General features: G+C 43.1%; 2 protein-coding genes across 5 annotated transcripts in view; one reads left to right on the forward strand and one right to left on the reverse strand.

Moving 5' to 3' along the window:
* LOC135396616 (DNA replication licensing factor mcm5-A-like) overlaps window positions 1-351 on the forward strand; it is a 42,891-nt gene extending 42,540 nt beyond the window's left edge. For all 3 annotated transcript variants that reach the window (XM_064627678.1, XM_064627680.1, XM_064627679.1), the window contains exon 15: window positions 200-351. In XM_064627678.1, coding sequence (XP_064483748.1) covers window positions 200-301 — 102 coding nt within the window. In that variant the 3' untranslated portion in view covers window positions 302-351. The remainder of the gene's footprint in view (window positions 1-199) is intronic.
* On the reverse strand, window positions 156-22,756 carry LOC135396618 (KICSTOR complex protein kaptin-like). Of its 2 annotated transcripts, none has more exons than XM_064627684.1 (12): window positions 22,327-22,756; window positions 19,627-19,712; window positions 16,612-16,699; window positions 16,154-16,208; window positions 16,026-16,107; window positions 15,901-15,974; window positions 12,528-12,663; window positions 12,385-12,433; window positions 12,235-12,319; window positions 3,912-4,047; window positions 3,702-3,857; window positions 156-409 (listed from the first exon to the last, which is right to left on the reverse strand). In XM_064627684.1, the coding sequence occupies exons 1-12, from the start codon at window positions 22,583-22,585 to the stop codon at window positions 341-343; spliced, it is 1,275 nt and encodes a 424-aa protein (XP_064483754.1). In that variant the 5' UTR covers window positions 22,586-22,756; the 3' UTR covers window positions 156-340. The 2 variants fall into 2 exon arrangements, with proteins under 2 accessions (XP_064483754.1, XP_064483753.1); XM_064627683.1 differs by having other exon boundaries at window positions 12,385-12,492; window positions 12,554-12,663; window positions 22,327-22,754.
* Between the last annotated feature and the right edge of the window lie 2,133 nt (window positions 22,757-24,889).

Consider the following 24,889-nt stretch of genomic DNA (forward strand, 5'->3'; position numbering starts at 1 on the left):
CAGATTTTACCTTTTTACGGCTCCTGAAATTAAAACCAGATTTTAACCAACGATTTTCAAAAAACAAGAAACCCGAACACACAGGGCTCTAAGTATAACTCTCCATTACCGTCTGCTGTTCATACTTTATTAGTATAAAAAGTTGCCTTCAAGAATGCTCTGTACAAACAGGTGCTTTAATATGAAATTATGATTACAGAAATACCCTGAGCGAGCGATCCACAAAGTCTTGCACTTCATGATCAGACGTGGTGAAATCCAGCACCGAATGCAGCGCAAGATGCTATACAGGATCAAGTAACTCCCCGATCATTGTTCGTGTGTTTTTATAAATAAATATTTATCGTTGCAGTCTGCACAACTTTCGTATTCGCTCCATGCACACTTCAGCAGTTTCTTGGAGGTCATGCTGTAAAATGAAAAAGGGAATGAAATTTCAGTGAAGCCTCCTGTACTTCACAATGCAATATTCACAGGAACATTGTTTCTTGTCAGTATTGAAAGGTACTGCAAGTCACTGGCTGCTGTACTAACACTGACAATCTCAATGCCACATCCAGAACAATGGAAACGCTTTGGAAAAGTTACGAGTGGGTATCAGCGGCGATTTGCCACCGGTCGTATTTGAGTACATATCCAAAGAATCGGGTAGCACAAATCCATTCAATGGGACTATACTGCACCTGCACTTCTGACCACATTTGAAACTCATTTCTGCACAGAGTGTGCACAATTCTTTGAGCTTAGTGATTGTGAGGGAAGCTTCATTCCATGAAAATTTCCAAAATACGCAAGAGAGAAGTCATTAGAAAATGAAGGTACTTTCTATAGATAGTCTTGAAATACACTAAAATGTTGGTTGGACCGTGTTTAGTACTGAAAGATCACAAGATTTTCATTGCTGCTTGTTGGAGAGCATGACTGGCAGTTGTTCTCTCATCTTCAATCATGCAGTGCAAATACAGATTGCTGGGATAGGATAAGGTGCTTAAACTACACTCACGGCTTCCTGATTTCCTGCCTATTAGTTTCATTGTGTGCGACATTGTGCACACTTTATTGCATACCTTGACAGTATCTGAAGCTTCCGGTTTTGCTCAATTACTCTTGCACAACACATGAACGGAAAGGTGCTTTGAGTCATTATATATCTTGTCATGCAGATCACAACTCCTATGTGTTACCAGTGACGGCCTTATCAATATGGAATATGGGTATCCAACTGATGCAATCTTTGTAGCTTTTGCTATGGCACTAAAAAAGAGTGCCCCACTCTCCTCCTTTTAACAATAGTACCGTTACTTACAGTGGATCAGGTCCTTCATCACTAGTCTATCACAATTCCAATATGCTAGCCATGTCTGTTCATGAATGTCCCTACTTGCTCCAGGTGCACCCAAAGTCCCTGTTCTAGAAGTATAAGTGCCATGAAAGTTTCCCTGTCCCTACCTGATAGTTCACTTTGCCGTTACACTGCTCACAGTATCGTATTTTTGCCTTCTTAGTAAGATGCAAGGGGCGTTCAAGTCAAACCGGGACTTTTCATTTTTCGCAAAAGTAAAATGAACTTACAGGCGAGAAATTAGTTTTATTTTTCAACGTAATCTCCAGCTGCACTAATGCACTTGTCCCAGCGTTTCACGAGGGCTTGGATGCCAGCAGCATAGAAATCCTTACCGACGCGTAGCAGCCGTGATCGGACCGCATTCTTGACCTCGTCGTCGCAGCTGAGGCGGCGGCCCCCAAGGAACGCCTTCAGTGACCCGAAGAGATGGAAATCGCTGGGGGCGAGGTCTGGACTGTAAGGGGGATGTGGCAGCAACTCCCAGCCAAGTTCCTGTAAGGTGCGTGGTCGTGAGATGCGCTGTATGCGGGCGTGCATTATCCTGTAGGAGGAGGACTCCTTTGGTGATGAGGCCCGGCTTTCCGAAACTGGAGGTGTTCATGAATGATAGTGTTCAACGTTCCCGCCGAAAGGTCAGTCTTTTGAGTCAGTTCGAGACATGTTATCCGTCGGTCCTTGAGGATCCGGCGCTCCACAAGTTGGATGTTCTCAGGAACTCTGACACTGGGCTCTGAGCCGCCCCGGCCGGGATCGTCCTGCACTGATGTACGGCCGTCTCGGAACAGTTTGTACCACTCAAACGCTTTGCTGCGGCTAAGTGTATCGTAGCCATACTGAGCCTGAAGTCTTCTGTGAATTTCAGATGACTTTATGCCTTCATTCACGAGAAACTTCATGACAGTTCGCTGTTCGATGTGCGCGCTCACCTCGTTGTCGGCCATCTTGTCTAGCACGTGTCTTCTGTTTCGCACAAACTTTTGACCACTATGTGGTGAACGCGGAGGCCTGTCGCGTGTGAAAATGATGAAAAAGAAGTAGCGGGAGTCATTTGTACACTCAGGAGACAGAAAGTCCCGGTTTGACTTGAACGCCCCTCGTATATCACACTAACCTGCTTCTCAAGGCTTCGCTATTAGAATCCCCATCATATCCCAGGCGAAAATACCTGGACAGAACCAGTTGGATATTCAAATGGTTCCACCTTAACTGGCTTATGGAAGAATTTCTGGCTGGAACCGTCCCTGATGGATGCAGCTGGACCAGCCTTGATGGGTCTACTTGGGCCCTGCTCCACCTGAGATTGAGTTCAAGTGGAGAAGGGTCCGGAATGACAATCACGCGCACACATGAGTCTGGGTTAACAGCAAAATATCTATGCCGTATTCAATACACGAAGGGCACTGCAAAGGTAGCACGTGCTGCTTGTTTTCCTGTTTTAGAACATCTTGGATCTTTTCAGCGTGAAGTATCTCTTTTGTTGTCCTACACATAGTCATCTCCTTCTTCATCCTTCAATATCTATGAGTGCGGCTGCAGAACGGAAATGAGCACAAATAACACCAAGAAATGATGCCATTCGGAGATGTACCAGTAAAGCAAGGAAGTCGATGACCTGGCATCATATCTGCACTTTCTCGGGAGATATAGTGATGGTCGAGATCGAACCACCAAGTACAAGGCAGCTGCTCATCATCATTCGTTTCTGCCTTCCAGCATTAGAGACTGGGGTGACCTCCCAACAGCCATTAATAGCACTGAAGATATGTCCCATTTCAGAAGCACTCTTACTGGTCACCTGCTTTTGTAATGTGAGACGCAATAGTAATCTTGTAATAACTATCATATCAACCACTGTATGCAATACTAATACTTCTTGTAGTCATTAATAATCCTATAACAAGGATAATAATAATTTGCGTTAATAGTAACATGATTTGTAATGCAGCATGCTGTAGTATGCGAGCTGTGATGTTGCCCAGCCCACTGTAATGCATCAAGGACCAAAAAAGGGTATTGCAAACACATAAATATATATCAGGTTACTATCGTGTGCAAGCATTGAACATTGAAGGCATTTTTGTGCTGTGTTGCAAAAATCACAATTGAAGCACTTTCACTACTGCTTGTGACAAATACAACCATATGAATTTTTTATGACTGGCTCATAAGTAGGGCCTGACTTTTTCCAATTATATTTTTCAGCAACATCGGGGGGTAAATATTGGGTTATATTTTGCTTCAATAATTTGGGTGTAATCGGGTGTAACCCTAAAATGTCAGGCCCTACAGTCATAAGTTCTTTGTGAATGCAAAAATGTGACAATGTGGGACTATCTTTGCCATGCCCACATGATACCTGCAAAATGTGAAGCCCCTTTGTGGACAGAACCACCAGTTCTCTAAGTCCGTCTCCTGTGATGTCAAGGTATCTGAGGGACAGGACGGGATGGGACACTGTCTGCTGCCATAGAGGCACATACCGCTCATCCTCCAGCTTGAAAACAAGCACCTCCTGCAAGGATTACAATCCTTAGGACACATCATACTTCGTACTGTGGCCACTCACCTGGCCATAGGTCCCCAAGACCACTTCATGCGTTCCATCCATGTCCACATCTGCTATGCAACCACAGGTGACTGAATCAAAGTGCTCACTATGTGGGAGCACTGCACACTTGTCGAGACCCTGCTGCAATATGTCCCTGTGACAATACAATCAATACATCCACAGCTTCATTGCCTCAACGTTTCTCAACTGTTCTAAGAAAGTGCATACACCCAGCACAGTAACTAGAAGAGTGAAGAAAAACAGGCACTCAAATTCAGCAAATGCATGTGAAGTCACACATAAGAATTCTTGAGAACTACATACATGTACTAAGAACAGTGTATGCCATTTATACAGATCCTACATTTAATTCCAATGGATTTCTGTATGTGGACTTTCAGAGGGGTGTGTATGTGGACTATGTGAGTATGTGGACTATCTTGAAGGGGCACTAAAATGCAAAAACAACTTGCTCTCAAATGAAAGTCTATGTTTCAATTAGTACAATTCAAACTAAATTAGTTCACACAACACTACTCTTTAGAAGAAAAACACAATGAAAACAGATCCGTCTTTAGCAGCAACGAATGGTATCCCCCGGAGGCAAAGATTAGCGGCATCCAATGAAACAGCAGGAGAAGTGCGCGCATACCTATCGTGCGTGTGTGGATTTGGAACGAGTCGGATCGTAGTGTTCTGTATATGCTTGGCACAGTGGCATAGCCACGCGAGGGCTGGGGAGGGGGGGGCTCGAGTCCCCCCTACCTGCCGCCGATCGACCCGCACAAATTGTGCAAATCCAAGGTGAACATAATATATGGGGGGGACCAGTGTGACGACCGCGAAAGTTCTTGCAGTTCACGGCGTCTATCTAAGCAGCTCTTGAAAGGTTTTCAAAGTATGAGCTTCTCAAAATACTTCCAATCTCATGACACCACCTCATTGGTCATGACAGCCTATACATGTAACCGTATTTTTGTTCCTTTTTTTTTTTCATCCACAGTTTGCACTGTGCACAAGTATGTGTGTGTTGTCGCACACACGATCAGGGGGGGGGGGGAGGGGGAAGTGGGGTGAGTTTTTGTATCGAGCCCCCTCTACCTTGAAGGTCTGGCTCGGCATGATGCGCACTGCTACATTTTTCAATACCGATTCACTGAATTCTCGCCCACAACAGTTCTCGCGAGTGTTCCACCGACAACATTTATCTTCACGTCCTTCGGACAGCGACGCCAGTCCACTTTGCAACGCATTTTTCACCGGGACTGCTCCTTGGCGTGGCACTGCAGCTTGGACTAAAAACACCGATGCATGAGCTGAAGCGTTGTTCTCTGCTTAGCGCCGAAACAAGAAAGAGTCCGGTATAATTTTGATTGTAGCTTCGTAACGGAATCAAAGTTTTGAATTACGACAACAAGTACGAAATTAACATAGCGTGTAACGTAATTTGAAGTGAACTTGTTTTTGCATTTTAGTGCCCCTTTAACTTATTGCTTATAATATACTACAGGGTGTTTCACCAATGCGAAGAGAGAAAAAAAAAAGGCAAATCATAATAAGAAATCTACCAGCTATCCCGGGGGAGATTTTGCCATGACTTCTGAGCACTTTTATCAAATTTAATTTGTGAAAAATTGAACTTTCCCAATTGATATCCGAAATTTGCCAAGTCAACCTCACATTTTTTTTAAACAAACGGAAAGCACACGTTAGATTTATACCATTGCATTGTAAAATACATTCCCTACTGCTTTGGTAATAGCTGGGAAAAAAATTGCAAAGAATGTCATTTCGAGGCGTGCAAGTTGTTGGACGAGCTCAGTTCTCCGTCAAATGAATGCAAAGTGCGACGGTCACCTGCAAAAATTGTCACCCACCCTTTTCTTTTCCTTCTCGTTCTTCTTCCAGATAACTTTACGTAGCAACCATGCTGGGGCCCTATCCTCGTCAAAGTAATCGACCTCGATTAATTTGTGTCTCGCCTGTCATTGGTCGTTACGTGAAGAAGGCGTAAAGAACAGAAATGAATGTTGCGTGCCCTCAACCGATAGTCGAGCTCTTGATCCTGCAATCTTCGCGCTTTATCAGTGTGCCCACATCACAGACCGCCCTTGCGTGTTCTCGATGGAAGTGGAAGGCTGTATTGTGAAAGAGAAATTTGTGTAGCCGTGAAGAAAAGTGTCCATGTGTAATCTATTTGCTCTACATAGGAAATGTTGAAGTCTGCAGGTGATAAGAAAAATACGAGTGTGTGAGCGTGGTTCCTTTACACAGTAGCGGATGCAGACAGTGGGTGACCTTCACACTGCTCATACGCTAGAGACAAGGGCTAGTAATAAATATCCCAAGATAAGGGCGGAGCCTATGGGTGGAGCGTGCTCTGGTAGCTCTGCCCAACAATTTGTGACATAAAGTAATCAAAGTTGACTACTTTTTGACAAAAATAGGGCCCCTGCAGTTGTCAGCAAAAGCTTGGACAAGGGAAAGTGGCAGGTACATGGCCTCTTCGCATCGCTTCTTTCGGAGATCTGAGCATGGCTGGCAATTTGCACACCTCGAAACGACTGTTTCCACAATTTTTTTCTTGCTATTATCATTGTAGTAGTGAATGTATTTTGAAATAGAATGAGGTAAATCAGGCATGCGCTTTCTGTTGCCGTAAAAAAAATGTCAGGTTGACTTGGCAAATTACGGAGTTCAATTGGGAATTTCTCGCGAATAAATTATAAAAGTGCTCAGAAGCCATGGCAAAATCTCCCTGGAGATGAAGTAGTGTTGACCCCATAGGGTTCAGGCAAGTAGATTTCTAATATAATTTTATTTTTCACGTGAGGTGAAATTCGAGCATTTACATTATCTTTATAAAAAAAGCTATGATAGCAGCATAGTTTTTTTTTTTTTTTTGTTGAGTGCTATGGCCAGGTGAACATCCTCTCAAAGAAAGTATGCAACTACAAGATGACTAATTACCTAAAATTAATTAACTCTTTAATTACTTTGCTGCACTCCTAAGCCCTCAGGGTAAACTAAATAAACAAATAAATAAATTAGGGAATTTCTGGCAAACTCGAGGTAGCAGAATGCATCTTTTAAAAATCGAGAAAAGAGCACGTGCCGTGAGCTATCCATCACTGAATTTCTGTATGCAAATGAGCCAAAACGGAAAAAGTGCGCCTCAGGAGCGCATCACCCTCACCGACGGAGGCTTAACTGGACCGGAAGGCAGTTTATCTGCCCAGCTGGGCAGTACCTACACCAATCATCTCCATTGCTCCAAATCACGTGGCCCTCTGACGTAAAATGAGCGCTGTACTCCCTGCGTTCCGAGTCGCTGCAGTTTCGGCTCACATGCATATCAAAATTTGGGGATGGATATTTTAAAGCCTGTGGGTGTTTCAGGATTTTTTAAACGTGGAATGGCGTTCAACGAGCTCATCTCTCGATCTGCTATCTCACTTTCGTCCAAAATCCCCTAATTAAAGAGTTAATGAATTTTAGGTAATTAGTCATCTTGTACTTGCATACTTTCTTCGAGAGGAAGTACTACTTTCTTCCTGGTCGTGGAACTCAACTGCAAAAACAACATCTATGCTGCTCTCATAACTTTTTAATAAAAATTCTGTAAAGGGTAAAAAACACCCTGTACATTATGCTACCAAGCAAACGAATGCTATGCTAACTGAACTTTGATCCGCATGCAAAGCAAAGTATAAACTGCACTTCTCCTAGTACATGCATGACTTGCAGAATGGTAATGCCAGGCAAAGGGGAGTTGGTGAGCAAAAAGTGGTGGTGAAAATTATCCGCAGTCCTACCCTGTGGTAAGTGCAGCATGTCGCAACATGAATAGGGTTTCGGATCCTTGTTTGTGTTTCTGTGTAGTAAAGACGTGTTGGAAGTGCGCCTTGTGTTCTGTCTAACTTCAGCTGTGTCTGTGTTTTTCGGCACGTTGCAGTGACGAATAGGCCGACTCACTTTGCGTGTAAATCTACTCTCAATTATAATTTTTTAATTATTATTTTTATTGTACCTATATGGATATGCTTATGATAATTGTGTGCTTAAGTATAATGCATGCAGGGCCTTTCATATTCAGTTCAAATGGGTTGTTTTTGTATCTAGATATGAAACCAGCACACCGAAAACGAGCACTTTATAGGGCATTCCTGGCGACAAGGCAGAACAGTGATCTTCTAGCATGGAAGCAGTATAGGAACCATGTCAACTCAGTGTTATGCAAAGCTAAGGAGGAGTCACTGTTAAACAAACCTGACATGATATGGAAAAACATCAAACGCATCACAGGTGCAACCAAGGAGAAGGAGTCAATAGGTTGCATGTATGTTGACGGCAAAGCGGTGTCTGACAAGTCGCTAGCTGACGCATTTAATTCTTTTTTTTTTAAAAGACAGACATTTTTTTGACAGAGTCACAAGTTCCATCTTCGGAAATTATGTTACACTCCAACATAAGGGAATCCTTATTCTTGGAACCCACTACATCCACGGAGGTCATCTCTGTTTTTACTTCTGTTAACAACAGTAAGAGTATAGATTTTGATGGGCTCCAAGTGAAACCGCTAAATTACGTCATCGATATTTTAGCTCCATAACTTACACATATCTTTAACATGATATTAGTAATTGGTAAAGTTACTAAATTACTAAAGTTAAATTGCAAAAGTGTCCCTAATACACAAAGGCGGTGAGAAGGACCGGTCTCTATACTTCCCATCTTCTCAAAAGGTTTAGAGAAGATAATTCATAAAAGGCTAATGGGTTTTTTGGACAAACATAAATTGCTATCTAACGCCCAGCATGGCTTTAGGAAAGGTATGTCAACCGAGTTAGCCTTACTGAATCTAAAGGGTACCATTTTAGGTAATTTTGAGAGAAAACGCATTGTGCTGGGAATGTTTATTGATTTCTAGAGGCATTTGATTGTATTGACCATGATGTGTTACTAAAGAAGTTATATAAATACGGCGTGAGAGGAAATGCTCTTGAACTTTTTCGAACATACCTAAGCAATCGAAAACAATGTATGCAAATTGACTCTGCAATCTCGGACCTCGAAAAGGTAACTGCTGCTGTGCCTCAGGGTAGCACCTTAGGCCCCTTTTAATTTAATTTATATCTTAACGATATTGTCAATATCAACAGTGTAGCGTCTTTTGTTATTTATGCTGATGATGTGAGCATTCTCCTATCAGGGTGTAAAGCAAATGAATTAATACAAAAGGGTAACGTTATTCTTGAACACCTTCAGTCGTGGGCCTCCAAAAATAAATTTACAATAAACACCAATAAGACAAAAGCTACGATATTCCGACTCACTAACAAATGGGTAGAATGGGACACTCAACTTACTATTAGCTATAAGTAGGGTTTGTGGTTTTCGGCATTTATTTTCAACCCAATTCGGGGGGTGTTTATCGGCATTTATATTGGGGACTATAAATCGGATTTTTTCGGCATCTATATTCTGCCCAAAAAATAAATGCCCGAATACGGGCATCTATTTATTTCGCATGAAGGAGAGCCTATTTTGCGGGCGAAGTAACAACGAACCGAAAAGAAGTGAATTGATTCATGGTTTCATTAACAATGTCTTTTATTGCCTGTGCCAAACCAGCAAACAATGAGACTACCTCTTGTTGTAATAGATGCAAGCGTGCATCATCATGCTCGCATCTGTCATAGCGGCTCGCTCCTTGTGATTAATAACACGCAGTTTAGAGAACGCGCGCTCAACATTAGCGCTAGAAACAGGAATAGCCAGTATGCTTAAGGCGCATTGCGATAACAAAGGCCATGTGCTCGAACGGGTCGTCCAAAACTGAATAGGAGATATATCCACCTGAGGGGCAGGGCATGCAGCATATTCGAAAAACTCGCGCTTTATATCATCCATACGAGATTCATCAACAGAGCTGAGGTCATCCTCCTATAAGTGCTTACGCATAACGAAACAAGGGCACAGCCCGAAGATAATGCCACGCTCGAGAAATAGTCGACAAAGGGAGATTCCAAGGGGATTTCCCTTTGCGGTTCCAGGAATGGCAGCTGTCAGGATACGAGAAATTCGTATTTTTTCGGAATATTCCGAATCTGAAAAAATCATTCGGGGGGTGTTTTCCGGCATTTTTCGGAAAATGCCGAATACCACGAACCCTAGCTATAAGTGTATAGAGATCATGAGTAACTTCAAACTCTTAGGCGTATGTTTTTCCGACACTATGTCTTGGGATTACCACTACCAATACGTACAATCTAAAATTTCCGCAGTGGTTGGAATCTTGTATAGGCATTATTATCTACCTATGCAGGTTAAACTAACATTATATAATTCATCGTTCCTGTCTCATATTCAATATTGTCATCTAGTATGGGGTACGTCAAGTAAAAGGAACATACATGCCTTGTTTCTTTTACAGAAAAAGGCAGTTTGTGCAATCGCAAATGCCGAATATTATTCAAGCACAAAACAAATTTTTCTTGACCTATCCCTCACTAAAATACCCAATATGTATGAGTATCGTTTGATTATGACATATAGACGCTCCTACCTTCAGAACAATCCCCATTTCTGCAATTTAGTTGCACTTGTTTGGAATGACACTAACGCATATAAATTCTGAGCCCCTTTATCCTGGCAGGTTAGAAAACTGCGTACGAACTACGGTACACCCTTCCCACACTATTAAACAAATATAAGGAAATGGATTTTATGTACACAAGCATCCAAAATATCAAACTCCTTTTTCTTGGTGCGTAACCACTAACCCCATATTACTGTATTTCTATTCTTGTCATTATTGTTATTGCTGTCATTATTGTCATATTTATTATTACTGTCATCGTCGACTTAATATTTGTAAATATACCCCTGCAGTGTTAATTATTCATGCATGGTATTGAAATGTATTTATGTCTGCTGTTTCCGTTTCTGTTCTTCGCGTTTGAATACCATTTGTACGTATTTTCTACATATTTGTATGCTCCGCTGTGTGAGGCGCAGGGTCTGGGACTCGTCAAGCTACCCAGTGTAGCTTTTTTCCCAGTACTCTGGGTCCAATGTTGGGCCAAATAAAGGTATTATTATTATTATTATTAAACCAATGGAGAAAAGGCATTCAAAGAAGTTGGCTTCGATATTCCAAGATCCACGCTCAAAGATTACTACAGTTCAACCATGTCACACAACTATGCTGCACATGAATCGTGGAACCAGCTAATATTTATCAATCGTTGATGTGGTATGGCACAAAATGCACTACACTGTGTATATTACAGAGCAGAATGCTTATGTATACAATAATACAAGCATATGCATAGGGCCTTGTGTTTTTCGGTTAAATTCTGTAAAAAATATGTTTTAACCTCCGATTTGCATCATCGTCAGTTAGGGTAAAACCCAAACAATCCCGAATATAAATTTTCCAAATGCAAATTCAGCCACCAGTACGGCACACCAGAGAACGCTTTGCAGTGTGCATTCAGCAGTGTTGCTCGTGTTCATCTGAAATGCAAGAAGCACTTTCATCCGAAAATCTGTGTTTCCACCTGATATCACAAATTTTTCGCCCTGTTTTGCAGCCCTTGAAATAAAACCCGCCACTCAATTTATGCTTGGTCAGGTTCTTGTTTTGATCTTCATAGCAGTATAAAGCTACATGCAGCATAGTCAATCACAGAGTACAATGCTCCCAGAGTTCCAACGTTCACTGTTAGTTGATGACACACTAGGTCAGGGGTTGGGAACCTGAATCCTAAGGGCCACATTTCATTCCCCCCTCGTCGATTTTTTCCATGGCTCCACTCTGTGTTCGTCTCAGTGAATCTATCGCTTACCTTGTGCGCAGTTAATATTGCAATGGAGTGCTTGTCTAAAAAAAATTGCTGTAACACGAAATCACAACGTTGATTGTGTGCATGCAGGAATTTCAAAATCATCAGAGTGGTGGAGAAACCCTTGAGCCTTTTGCTACTTTGCACCAGTTCTGCACTAGGTCTGCTTTAGAATTCAAAATAACAGTGCTGTCACAGAATATGTATTTGGAAAGAACAGATGACAGCAATGCCTTGCCAGTAAGAAAAAAAAGCACTATTAAATTGGGGTGTGGAGTTAATGACCTTCACTTTGAAGGTTGCTTTCCTTAACATCCTATTTTAATTGATCTAACACCTGTCCCAAGACAGAACGTTTGCTGTTCCGATAGAGTGATAGCTGTGCACGTCTCCAAGTAGCACTATACCTAACATGTGACCTCAGAAACTTTACAGACAGAGGCCCATTGAGTGTTCATCGTTCATAATGATACACCATAATGATACACCACCTGTAGACAAGTGAGGGCCCGAGCGTGTTTCCCACAAGAAGGTGGATAGGTTCTTCTCCTGAACCTTCCCTTTTTGCAATGCCCACTGTGGGAGAAGAAAAACATAATGACAGGAGCTGTAACCATTGTGAGCCAGCATTTAGAGCTCACCTTTCGTAAGAAATTCCGGAATAGGCTTTACTACAGAGTCCTTGAAAATCTGTATCACAGACAGGGGGGAATCAATGTCTTTCACCCACGACGATGTCACTACAAGCTCTGTGAAATGAAAGGAGCATTTGTCACAGCAGTACCTTGTCTTGAGTGCAGAGGAACATACCGCCACGCTGCAATTCTGTCACAGCAACTCTGACAAGGCCACCCTCACAGCAGAAAGCAGATATGCGTTTTCTGTCATCATCTGCATACTTCAAGGCCATGGAGAGAACTCTGTCAATGCAAGTAGACTCTATCACGAACCGTGTCTATTTTTTCAGTAGAAAAACGATTATTTTATTTCTTACTACCGCATGTTTTGTTTCATTTGTTTGTTTCATTTATTAGTGATCTGCAAAAGGGGACCAAACCCCCGTCAAAATGTAAAACACTTATTCGACAAATGTGCCCAATACGAATAAGAAAGATACAATGGGATGCTGATGATTTTTAAGAAAGCCACTGGTAAGACCACACTGCCCAATTACTGGCATCCTCTGCCAGGTTTGTGTCCAACCTAGCGATCAGTGTGCAGTCAAATTTCGAACTGATCTACAGAGGCCAGTACACTTTCCTTGTGCAAGGCACTGTACAAATGAGTGAAGCTGTGCAAGTACTCATCACTCACAGGGCTTTGACTGTGTCCATATAAGACCTAAACACCATTATAGTTGATTCCAATACCTATCTAGTGCTGCCATGACCTTCTCGAATGGGCCTGTGGACCTCAAGCTGAATCAGCTTTTTTTTAAGTGAATTAAATTGGCACAGAGGTAGGGTGGCATCCTGGAAAGTTGAGCGTCATGAAAACTGTCACTTTCGTCACTCAAACTGTCAATCAGAGATTACGAGGGCAAGGGGCGGGGCACCTACTGGGCCCCTCCCCTTTGCTTTGTAACCTCTGATCTCTGGAAGGTTGAAAACAACAATGAAACCGGCCTCAACTTTCCACTCAGCTCCCCGTGGGCGCAGCAAGTGTTTGAAGTTGGTTGCCAAAAGGGTGATTCACTCTGTCGTCTTGGTGAGCGCACTTGTCTCGTTTGCGTAGCTAAAAGTGTGAAGTTAGAGTCGATTCGTGTACACAGCACTACAGGCTACAATCTGAGATGATTTGTAGTAAAGTGCAGGACTCATCTGTGGAGATACTAAGAGCACCAGCTCTAAATGCCTAAATTTGTGGCTAATAAAAGGCATCGTGCCTTAAGAAATAGAATAGTTATGGCTATGAGCAATGCGGAGCGCTGCCGGCTCTATTGTGTGATAAAGAAAGCCGAACGGGAAACCCAGCAAAGAACAGGACTGCAGACTCCGTCCACTTCAGATTCAATGTGTCTACGAAGGGGTGAACGCAGTTTTCATGCAAGTAGAGGCTCTGACAACGAGCACTGCTGTCCGTTCTCCACCTTACGATGATTGTTGGCAAGCTGGAAACATCTACTTCGAGAAGAATTTCGCCCAGAACAAGTTCGAGCATGCTTGTAGTAGCGTATGTAATCGTATCTGCTTCCAATTCGACATGTGGCCTATCAATCTATTAGACAATTGCCCACATCGCCAGATGTGACTGTAACTGTGATGTGTTAGCTGTTATGTGCTCCGTTGTCTGTAAGTGTTGAACCTAACATTAGCTTCGAAGAAATCATTGTAATATATCTGTCGAATGAATGGACTCTTGTAAACCGATGTCCGTTGTTTCAGTGTCCTGTGCCAGACGTATTCATGAAAAAACCTAGCGGAGTAGCAAAACTACTACGTACACAGAATTTAAAAAAAATTCCGTGTTAGTGCCGCGAACCAACTGTCTACGAGTGGCATACAGACGTGGACAGAAGGAGAGAGGACAGCAGGAAGGAGTAGAGGACAATGGGGTTAGTATGCGTTTCAGGTCGACTTCAGGGGGGAACTGTGCCAACATTCACCTGGAAAGCCTGCTGGAAAAACCAGGGAAAACCTCAGACAGCACAGTCGGTGCAGGGATTCGAACCCGCGTCACCTCCAAGTCTCGGCATGGAAGGTGATCATCCTATCCACTATGCCAGTGGTTCCCAAACTGCGGGTTGCGACACGTTCCGAGGGGGGTTGCAAAGCAGCCCAGAAAAAAAAAAGAAAGAAAGAAGGAAAACCACGCCCTACCCGTTCTTTCTTCTACGTTACCAGGAGGCCTGTCGCCACAGACCAGGAGGTTTCTCATAAAAACGCTTGCATACGTCACACAACCTCGTTTTCACGCCTGCTTTCACTTGTGCACGGGGGCAGAAATCAACGTCATGAGCACCGCTCAGTGCCGTCTTCTCGAATTAAGGCAGACGCCAAAAACCTAGGAAAACCATTTCACGTGCTTTGTCGATGCGTGCCATTGCATGCCATTATGCAAGACTTTTTGGCCCAGAGAACTCACTCTGACTGTAGCTCCAATAAGATGTCAGTGTATCGCTTTGGCTAGCGTTCATGCGCTGAGATCGGAAGACGTCCGGCATCGCGACGAGGGGAAGGGGGGGTTGCGACAAGGTTGTGTATATATTTATGGGCCGCGGGGCGGCAAAGTTTAGGAACCACTGCACTATGCCATGCGAGCTGGTCTGAATCAGCTGAGGAGAACCAAAAGACATGAGAAAGACAAACCGTGCTGTAGAACAACCCACCGTTTACTGACTTGAGTGGAAAGTTTATATGCGTGTAAGCTAACTATGTCTCCGTCTTCACATCACATGAGGTCCTTGCCTTGCTTACTTCACAGCTTGATCTGGAGTCCATACATGCATTTCAGGGAAACACCAGTGGTCGAATGGCTGTTGTCATCAGTATCCACTGTGGCTTTAAGGGAAAAGCTAGTAGCTTCATATGTGCAGCTCTCAAAAACAATGGCTGTAACGCTTATTTTTGGTATCTTCATCCCATCTCACAGAGAAAAAAATAAGTGCTGGGAGTTTAACGGAAGAGCTGCATATATAGTGTCTGCACCTGCACCCGTGCTACAGTGCACCTGTGTCTTCTAGATGGGGTAGCATAGATGCGTATACCTTTATGGGACAACTGGACGTGCAGATACAATATATTTCGAAACGTTTTCCACAACAATGGTTAGAGAAACAGTTGTTCAGCTCAGGAAATTACTATGCGTATAGTACTACCAGCAACCATTTCAAGGAAAACATAACTTCATGAAGCAAGGTATAGGCAGCTCTCAGCAGATGGTGTTCTTTTGTGATACCCATCAGTGCACTCGGTATTGTACGGTAGTCCTGTCGTTTGGCATCCAAGAAGTGGGGTAATGCAGAGAGGCTTGCCATTGGTCTTCTCAAATGATTCGCCTAATCACTGCAGGAGAATTTTCTTGTGCCCTCCACATATCGTGGCTTGCACATCTTTATGCTGTCCCTTGCACTTCTTGACAAATCAAAGACACACTGTACCCACCTCTTTTCTTTTTTAAATGGTGTGGGAAACTAAAACCGACAAATAAGAACTTACACATCTGGTATATCCACAAACTCTGGAAAATGATCCTCCACGGGAACTTCACTGTATGACTGGTGTGACTCATCCTGCAATGCACCATTTAGTGCTGCTATCTCTCATTGAGTTCTGTGCTTTACCTCACGAAAGACATGGATCTTGCGGTCACAGCCGCTCACGAGAAAGACTGTTTCCCTGCCTGCTTGTTCGTCTGAAAATAACCTAACAAACAATTTAGAACCTGTCTCAACCTGCTTGTGCCACTTACTGTGAATGGGTCAGCTGGTAGGGAATGTAATCCAACTCCAAATGGAGGCATCCCTCTGCACAGATAGATGACACTGAGCATAACGGCAATACATATTTGCTTTTTGGAGGATAATATTGTTTTTATTGTCTGGTAAAATATGAAGGTTTAAGAGGCCATTGTTCACTGAAGAACTTCATCAGCTTCTTTTAGACCACTTTACACGACACACAAAAAAAATGATGTAGAGTATTTTAATTTTTTGTTCGGCATGCACTACAATTAGAACTACACAGTGAATGAGAAAAACATATTTTGATTAGAATGGTATAAAATACTCTCAAAAATATGTGAGATACACATGTATTTTGTTCCAGATGCAGAGTAGTACTAAAAACGTATAGTTTCTTTGTAAGTCGAAGTCCAGACTTTTGATCTCAAAGATGCAAAATTGCTTATACGGGAGTCGTTCTACTCACGTGCTATCTTGTCAAGATCCACCCCAGTGCCTGGCTCCCCTTGGGAATAAATATTGAGGTACTGCTTTGATGGCTGGTTCTCCCCGGACTGAAAAACAGCATCACAACCAGAATGTGTTGTTAGGGTGTACGCAGAACCTCAACGACGAAAAGGACCAAGCAAGACATGGCTGATGGTAATGTTCACACAGGTTTAATGAAACAAGAACAAGTGTCACGAGACACGCGGCTGGTTCATTGCTCAGCTGATAAAGATGAGAATATAAAACACACATGTGCTGCCCCCATAGACAACACATTGTCAATATTATTAACATGTGTGACATTGTGTACTAACGTTTTGTGTAACAAAAGCTGAAGCAATGCACGCACGCACGCACCGTTGAATACGCGGTGTGTGTGTGTGTGTGTTCGCGCGCAGTGTGTGTGAGTGCGTCGCTTCAGCTTTTAAATGTTAGTACACAATGTCACACATGTTAATAATATTGACAATGTGTTGTCCATGGGGGCAGCACATGTGTTTTTTTTTCATTTTCACATGTGTGTTCATTTTCACACCCACACACCCACATGAACGAACGAACGAACAAACAAACAAACAAAGCTAGTCATGCACGCACCTGTTGAGATAACATATAATTTGTGGCTTTACATCACGAGACAACTATGATCATGAGCGACACCACAGTGGCAACATCACCTAGATAGAGAAAGCCTGCTTACTCGTCGACGAGACATAACAACTAATAATCAGCCAATCGGGATCATGTTGTCAACAGAATCATAACAGAAACGGCACTGTGCTGTACAATCTTATATTTAATTGCTGGATTTCATAGATATAAACATTCTTGCCTTTTATATTCCAACTATTCATGTAGATTTGTTTAAAAATCATTCCGACTACAGAATGTGTCCCAGCAGGTGGTTCTGCCGACGTGCCTTATGCTCCCTAGGTGGCGATCATCAAATTTGCACAAAAAATCCACTAGTTCTGCAGGTTGCATTTCAATCAAGAGGTATCCATTTCAATCCCATCCAATCCACTTGCCACCCAAAATGGCGCTGCCCATGTTGGATAGGGGGACAAATTGTGAGGATAGGTTGATTGATAGCGCCCCATAGTTCAAGACTCCATTGGTCAGAAAGCTGAAAAAGTGGGTGGAGCTTCAGGTATAGGCATGACCCATTAATGGCCAGACTCCCTTTTAACATACAGCTCTGGGCAGAACCAACACCACCTAGATACAGAAAGCCTGCGCGCTCATCGACGTGACGTAACAATTAAGAGTCAGCCAATCAGGATTGTGTTTTCAACGGCCGTAGCAAATCACGAATGTGCTTTCACCGGTCGTGGCCATGAAGATGAACCACCGTTGTCTGGGAGTGGTAGTTGAACGTTCCCGCATACTAAATGGTAAAACTTAGAAATAAAGTGCAAAACGGCCCAAATCTTTCCCAAATCTGATTTTCTGGAAAGCGTGTTGCACCTTTTGTCTAAATATTCAGGTCTGCAGGTTCCAAGTAAGCTGCAATCATTTGCGGGTTCTTGAATTTGCAGAACGGAAAATTGCAGTGGCAGACGAATTCGGCTATATATGTCCACATAGCAAAGGAGGAAGAGGAGGCAATAAGCAGGCCTTCTGTATCTAGGTGCATTGACAGTGGTCGGTCTGTGGATTAGTTTTGCCCACTTTGAGGGTTCTTTAACACCGAAATCTCAGTACAGAGCACACAGTGTTTAATGTCCCTGGCGGAAGATAGTGTGCCTAAGGATCTTGTACCCAGCCACCAAGCTGCTCCCGCCCCCAAATGGGTTCAAACCTGCGACCTTAAAATAAGTAGGCCGACATGCTATCAACTGGTCCACTGGGGCCTGTTCGAGATATTATGACATGATGTGTATTCATATGGTTTCCCAAAATCAGGAATTGGGACTGTAACTTCCGCACTAATCAGCAAAAATATGAATACCGCAAGAACTGCTTGCTGACTGCCACAACATAGGAGTGTAAAAATCATCGGACGCACAACAGACTTGGAACAGCCCATTATAAAATGAAACTATCTGCTAGTGAGCAGATGTACTGAAGGATCATTGTTACTGGAAGTTGTTATATTGAGTTGTTGGCATCAGTGTCAGAAATGATCAACTGGAGACACTACAATGGAAATTGTCAACACTTAATTGAGAACGAGCAAGCTTTTAGGCAAATCAGAATTCTGCGTGTAATTTTTAATTTCACTTCATAACTGTGGTGAAGTTGTGCTGGAGTTGGTGCTCCTATCAATGATTTTCATGTTTTTGGGTGACAACGTTATAAGCCAGACAGGAATCGAACCCGCACTTCTGGACTGCCTGTCAAGTGAGCTAACCATTATGCTACACTGACACAGTTTGGCGATGACTTGCCAACGGGCCATGTTCAATGAACAGGAAACGTACTCACTGTCTTCACACTTTCTTCTACATGTTTTCTCATATACACAAACACATACAACATAGGATAAAGCAGCGACATCAGGTGAACAACCTTTTACGTCCTTACGCACCTTGAGGTTCGCATTGTGTTAATCTGTTTGTGTGTTCCAGACTCAGAACAGTTATTTCCCATCTTGTGTAAGTGTAAGTAGCAGCGATGAGTTACCTGGCCGCATGTTGCTCAACACTGCCGCTGATGCTTATTCTGCTTGGTGACAGAAAGCAAGCTTCACTCGCACAAATGATGGCCCCATCAAAGGTTAGAGGGTACACATCCTACTTGCTATCATTGATCCCCACTGGCAAGGCTGTAACCAACATGTGCTGTGTGCGTGTCTACTCCTGTTTCATCATGGTGGCCATCCCCTCAGTCCTTGCAATTTTGACACTGGGCTGTTTACACCTGACATCTTGTCCTAGTTGCCACATGGACTCCCGGAATGAAATGCAACACCCTTTTGAAACTTACAGGATGAAACCAGCTACACTACTATGCCACGGGAAGCACACTGACCAATATGGATGCAACGCACCCGCACAAAGGCGATGCCGATGATGACATCCAAACTATTTCCTAAAGGCCTGCTGAATGCATCCATTGCCACCACATCTGCACCTTCTGTAAGTTGAAAATACACAAATTACTCTTAAAATCAAACCAGAGGACATAGTCTTTCATTTGCACTTCATCTAAGAACCATACAGAAAAAAAAAAAAAGATAATCATTATTTTGCACCAAGGTCACATTTAAGGTTCCAGGCTTTCACGTCTATCTGGAACGCCTATAAAATATAAAAAATTAGGATTTTTCCAAACTCCAGTAACTGAGAGCTCAGCAGAAAAATGCCATGTCCTGATGGCCCAAACCCACTGTGCAGCAGTCTTTCACTTAACAATGCGCAAAGCATCTATGCAAGTGCAGGTGAACTTCATCCTTGACTAGAGGCACCCTGACACTGGAGTCACCGAACAGTGTGCCCTATTTGGTGACACCACTCTACACGGCGCACTCTGAGATCATTTCAGCCATTTTTCGAGTCCACCTGGAAAATGTCCTGTGCCAAAGGTATTCCTCTGGATCATGCTTCCTGTCCACCTCAAAGTGGACAAGGAAACACAGATGACATACAAATTGGCTTCTTGAAGGGCAGCTTGCTGTTGAAAGCTGAAAGTTGCCTATTTTGTCTATGCTACGTTGACTATGTTAAGGATTTGCGGCGTTATGTGATCCAGATTTCAAGATGTTCACGTCACCAGGTGATCGTGATACTGCATTTGGGGTGTGCAAGTTGTGCCACATATACACAGCTCAGCATTTCGGGTTTTCGAAACTCATAATCACAATCATCTGATAAGGCGTGAGTTTGGGCCCTGCTATGAACTCGCGTGAAGGTCAACATGGCGTATCGGTGAGCTCAATCATGCTGCATATTAGCGCACTTACCAGATAACATACATCTGCTTTGTTTACAAGTGTGATGTTATCCGGTGAGTGCACTAATATGCAGCATGATCGAGCTCACTGATACACCATGTCGACCTTCACGAGTTCATAGCAGGGACCAAACTCATGGCTTATCAGATGATTGTGATCGTGAGTTTCCAAGACCTGAAATGCAGAGCTATGGCCACATAACAGTTTTAACTCAGCTGTAAAAATAGATGACAAAAAACTTCAAATTCTGACAAAGTAACATGCTAAAAAATATAACTGTGAAAAGCTGGAACCCTAGTCATCATGCATAGGGGTTAGTCAAAGGAAAAATAGTATTACAATGGATATGTGGGGGGGGTACCGGAAGTCTACCATTAACAATAAACCGCTTAAGAATGAAATGTTCCAGAATAAATCGCTTAGAAAATACACAGTTAAAAATAAATATCCAAAAATAAACTGCTTAATATCTCTGCTTAAAGATCACCACTTCAGAATCACCATTAAAATTAGGTTAGTTTAGTTTAGTGCAGCTAGTTTAGTTTAGTTTTCGTTAGTTTGAGCTAGTTTAGGCTAGCTTGGACTTGTGACGTTAGTTTAAGTCCCTTGCTTCAGGTTCACCATGCTTTTGGGTGGTGGAGGCATAAGACTGAGAGGTGGTTTCACCTCACTTTTTAAAGATATATTTTTAACCGTAGGTGTTTGACAATTGATTATTAACGATGGATAGTTACGCAGTTTATTGTTATTGTGGATTTATTTAAGCATATATTCTGGACGTTTTTAACAGTGGATAGCTACGCATTTATTATTGAGCGTTTATTTTGAACGGTTTCAAATAGGCTACACCCGATATATGCATTATGTAAGGAGCCACATATGTGAAAGGGTCAAACACCCTTTAAGATAACTGCAGATAAGATTCTGCATGACATCTTCCATTAACACTAGTGATATGCTTCATACTATTGCCATCTAGACTATAGAGAACCTGTTCAATGCTCATTCTCCCTCCCCTGCTACACCATCATGTTGTAGGGTCCTGGTGATTCACCGTACTGTCTATTCAATGTATTCTTGTAGACTTGTATTCTATCATGTCACGTATTCTATACACATACTAACATGCAGGTGTAAATAAGATAATGATTTGTGTTCCGAAGAATACTAATACTAGGCTTAATGCTATCACTGGCTGCATGTTAAGCTGGAGGAGGCTCATTCGCATAGCTACTCTGGCTATAAGCACAGCCATGAGCGGTGGGGCTACCACGATATGTTTAAATAGCAAGCAGGCATTGTTTGGTCTAGGTGATCAATGGTCTCAACAGCTTCTGTCTGCTATCATGGTGTATTTCTTCAGGTTTCTTGGAAACCAACTTGTTGATCTACTGAGTGTGGAGAGCCGGGCAAGTTGGTCAGAGCCCAAATTCACACGGAGCAAGCAAAAATGCGGACAGACAAACACGCCAGTGTGTTGTCTTCTGTGTGCTTGTCTGTCGGTGTTTTTGCTTGTTTTTCCATGTGACTTGTTGCTCCGAGTGAAACGTTTACAGCTCTTGTATACAGGGCTCATGAATAAGCTTTCCCGTTTAGTTTCTGATTGAGTCAAACTGTACTGTGTGTCAAACCGAGAAGGAAACCGAGGAAACTTCAAGGATGAGTGGCAAGTTGACCTATACCAGCACTGCCGCAACATACATCACGGCTTCTGTTTCAAGAACTAGTGAAGCACAAGGGGAGGTGACATGCACACTATTGCATGGTTCTGAAACCGGAGCACCGGTACACACATACCAGGCAGATAAGTAAACTGAACCTCCCTCGTAGAGGGAACCATGACATTTCTCGCACTGCGGGTATATTCGATGCAGAAGACATTCCTTTGCAGGCACGACACGAGCACACTGTTGACGTCCCATCCCATTGTAAGCGTCGTCATGCCATAAATATTGCTTTGAGAAGGCAATCCTGAGAAATGCACTTCAGTCATCCTCTTCCGAACACCTTCCATGGCTTCGACCGCTTCGACGGTATTGTTCCGATTCAATCCCATGCGATTCGCACACGCTCAATTTGTGACGCCAATACACTTTGCAAAGTGTACGAAAACGAAAACACAAGGTTAAAAAACACACGAGATAAACTTCCCCATCGGGGAGAACCTTTTCGGAAGCTGCCTTGGTACAGGAGGAGGGGAGAAAGGGTCACGTGGTTCGCTGACGTCGCTCACGGAAGACGATCACGTGACTTTGGCGCGCGAGTTTTTAATGCTTCGGACCCGATCCGAAGGAGTTCCCCTCAGTCTTCGTTTCGTTATCGTCGCACTTAGGGTTGCTACCTGTCCGGATTTCACCCGAACAGTTCGGTAATTCAAGGCTTGAGTTAGGTGTCCGGGTGAAGATGTAATCTGGACATGAAATGTTCAAAAAATTGGCCGAGTCGCAGTAAAGACCTCTCGACTTTAGTTTTGAGTTTGCGTCATCGCTGCCAAAGATTGAGCGATAGCTAAAATGAGCAATCAAAGCTACGTAGAGCCACATTAGGATGCCGTAGACAACCTCTCATAATAATTAGGACCCAGTGTACCCAGCGCTCAGCATTCAAGTCTCAATAATTTGATACAGTCCCTAACAATCCAGATCATCCAATCCAAGACAGGGGAAAAATGGAGGGAGACGTGGCAGAGCCCGACAGTAATAGCTCCCATAGTTTGAGAAAGTTCACACAGTACTGGGCACAATGCAAATGCTTGTCTCGCATTTCGGCGTGCCCTGGCTACCATCGACTACTACTGGATTTCCGCATAACGCCCAGTTATTTGTAGCCTGAAATAAGTAAAGCAATTTTTTGTTAAAAATATATTTCATAGATCGTATTGATTCAAAGTGCTATACAAAGCCCACTGCATTGCGCTTCCTACCACACCGTAACAAAATCGAAAGTTAAGTTGCAAAACGAACACGTATATTAGTATATTACTTCGTGATGAGCATCTTATTTCGCTCGTTGCAGCGCACCATAATACATTACAGCGAGATGGAGTGCGTGACCCCCCCGGCGGTGTTCGGTGCAGGGTGTCGAACCGAAACGTTTTTCGTTCCGGTTTTCGTTTCGGTTACATCATAAACGATCCGGTACCGGTTCTGCTCCGGAGTAAAAAAATAACGGTCCATACCGGTTTTTAACCGGTTCCGCTTCTGCTGGGAATATTCACCCCCACAAAAAAAAAAAAAAGAAAAAAATCAATGTTACAAAATGTAAACCCATTTATTCCGCATACACGGAGCATATGTGAAATTGGTAGCTTCTGGTTCCTGTAGGTTACTGTCTGTACAAATGGGCTTTCGCCTTTATTGAAGCGCATGCTACAAACGGACTTGTTTGTCGTGATGTCATACGCAAAGTACTTTCTTGCTGGGTTGGAGCGATTGCGTCCCATCCGAATGTCTGTTGCTACTGTCTAGCCAGCAAGCACCAGCGCACGAGTACGACGCAAATCGAGGAACACCTTCATTCACAAACGCGCTCGACGGCTCCGTTTTATTTTCTTCGTGTCCTGTCCACAAAAGAGTTGCCACTTTGCACGGGCTTGCCCTCGCGTATACGTAAATGTATTCAACTTGGCTGCTCTCAAAAAAGGGACGCGTTGCGCGACATTACCGATAAAGAAGCCGTTATGCAGCCCCCTTGGGTCGCTGTTTAGTTGAAGAGAGTTTGGGGGTATCAAATTAAAACGAACACTACGGCACATTGCTAGAGAGTCACATGTACCTCGAAGTCTGTGTGCGTCCGCGAACTATAAACCATTACAAAGGGAGCCTAAGGGTCATACTATACCGACATACATTCCACCGTAACCGTAACCCTCGTATAGTATCCATGACATTAATTCAGAGCACACGACGTCTGTTTCGTTCGCCTATCCGTAGTCCAAACCGGCGAAGTTTTTTCTTGGACCGAAAACCGTTAAATATATTTTTCGGTTTCCCTCCTGAGCGAAAAAAACGTGTACGGTTTCGATTCTGTTCCGGTTCGCACCAAAATAGCGGTTTTTTTTTCGGTTTTCGGTTCCGGTTTTCGGTTCGCTCCGACACCCTGGTTCGGTGTAGTCTGGCACTGGATTTTACTCTGTTTTACTCTGGCTTGTGCTTGTATCCCAGGTGAAAAATGTCTGCAGTTTCAATGATTTATGAAACAACTTCCACCTTAAACCATTTACGTACAAATTTAGTGGTTCAAAGTGGTTTTCAGTAGAAATTGTTTCATAAGACACTTGTAACTGCTAACAGTTTTCACCTGGGATGCAGGTGAATGTGCACTGTGCAGCCTATTATTTATTGCTTGTGTTGATCTGTTG

This window comes from Ornithodoros turicata, chromosome 6 (assembly GCF_037126465.1).
Source record: "Ornithodoros turicata isolate Travis chromosome 6, ASM3712646v1, whole genome shotgun sequence".
Lineage (NCBI taxonomy): Eukaryota > Metazoa > Arthropoda > Arachnida > Ixodida > Argasidae > Ornithodoros > Ornithodoros turicata.

Coding starts and splice junctions, on each gene's coding strand:
- LOC135396618 (XM_064627683.1), bottom strand. CDS start 22,585: ATGGGATTGAATCGGAACAATACCGTCGAAGCGGTCGAAGCCATGGAA. Junction 16,700..19,626: donor TCGGCATCGCCTTTGTGCGG/GTGCGTTGCATC, acceptor GCTGTTTTTCAG/TCCGGGGAGAACCAGCCATC. Junction 15,975..16,025: donor AGATCCATGTCTTTCGTGAG/GTAAAGCACAGA, acceptor GGTGCATTGCAG/GATGAGTCACACCAGTCATA.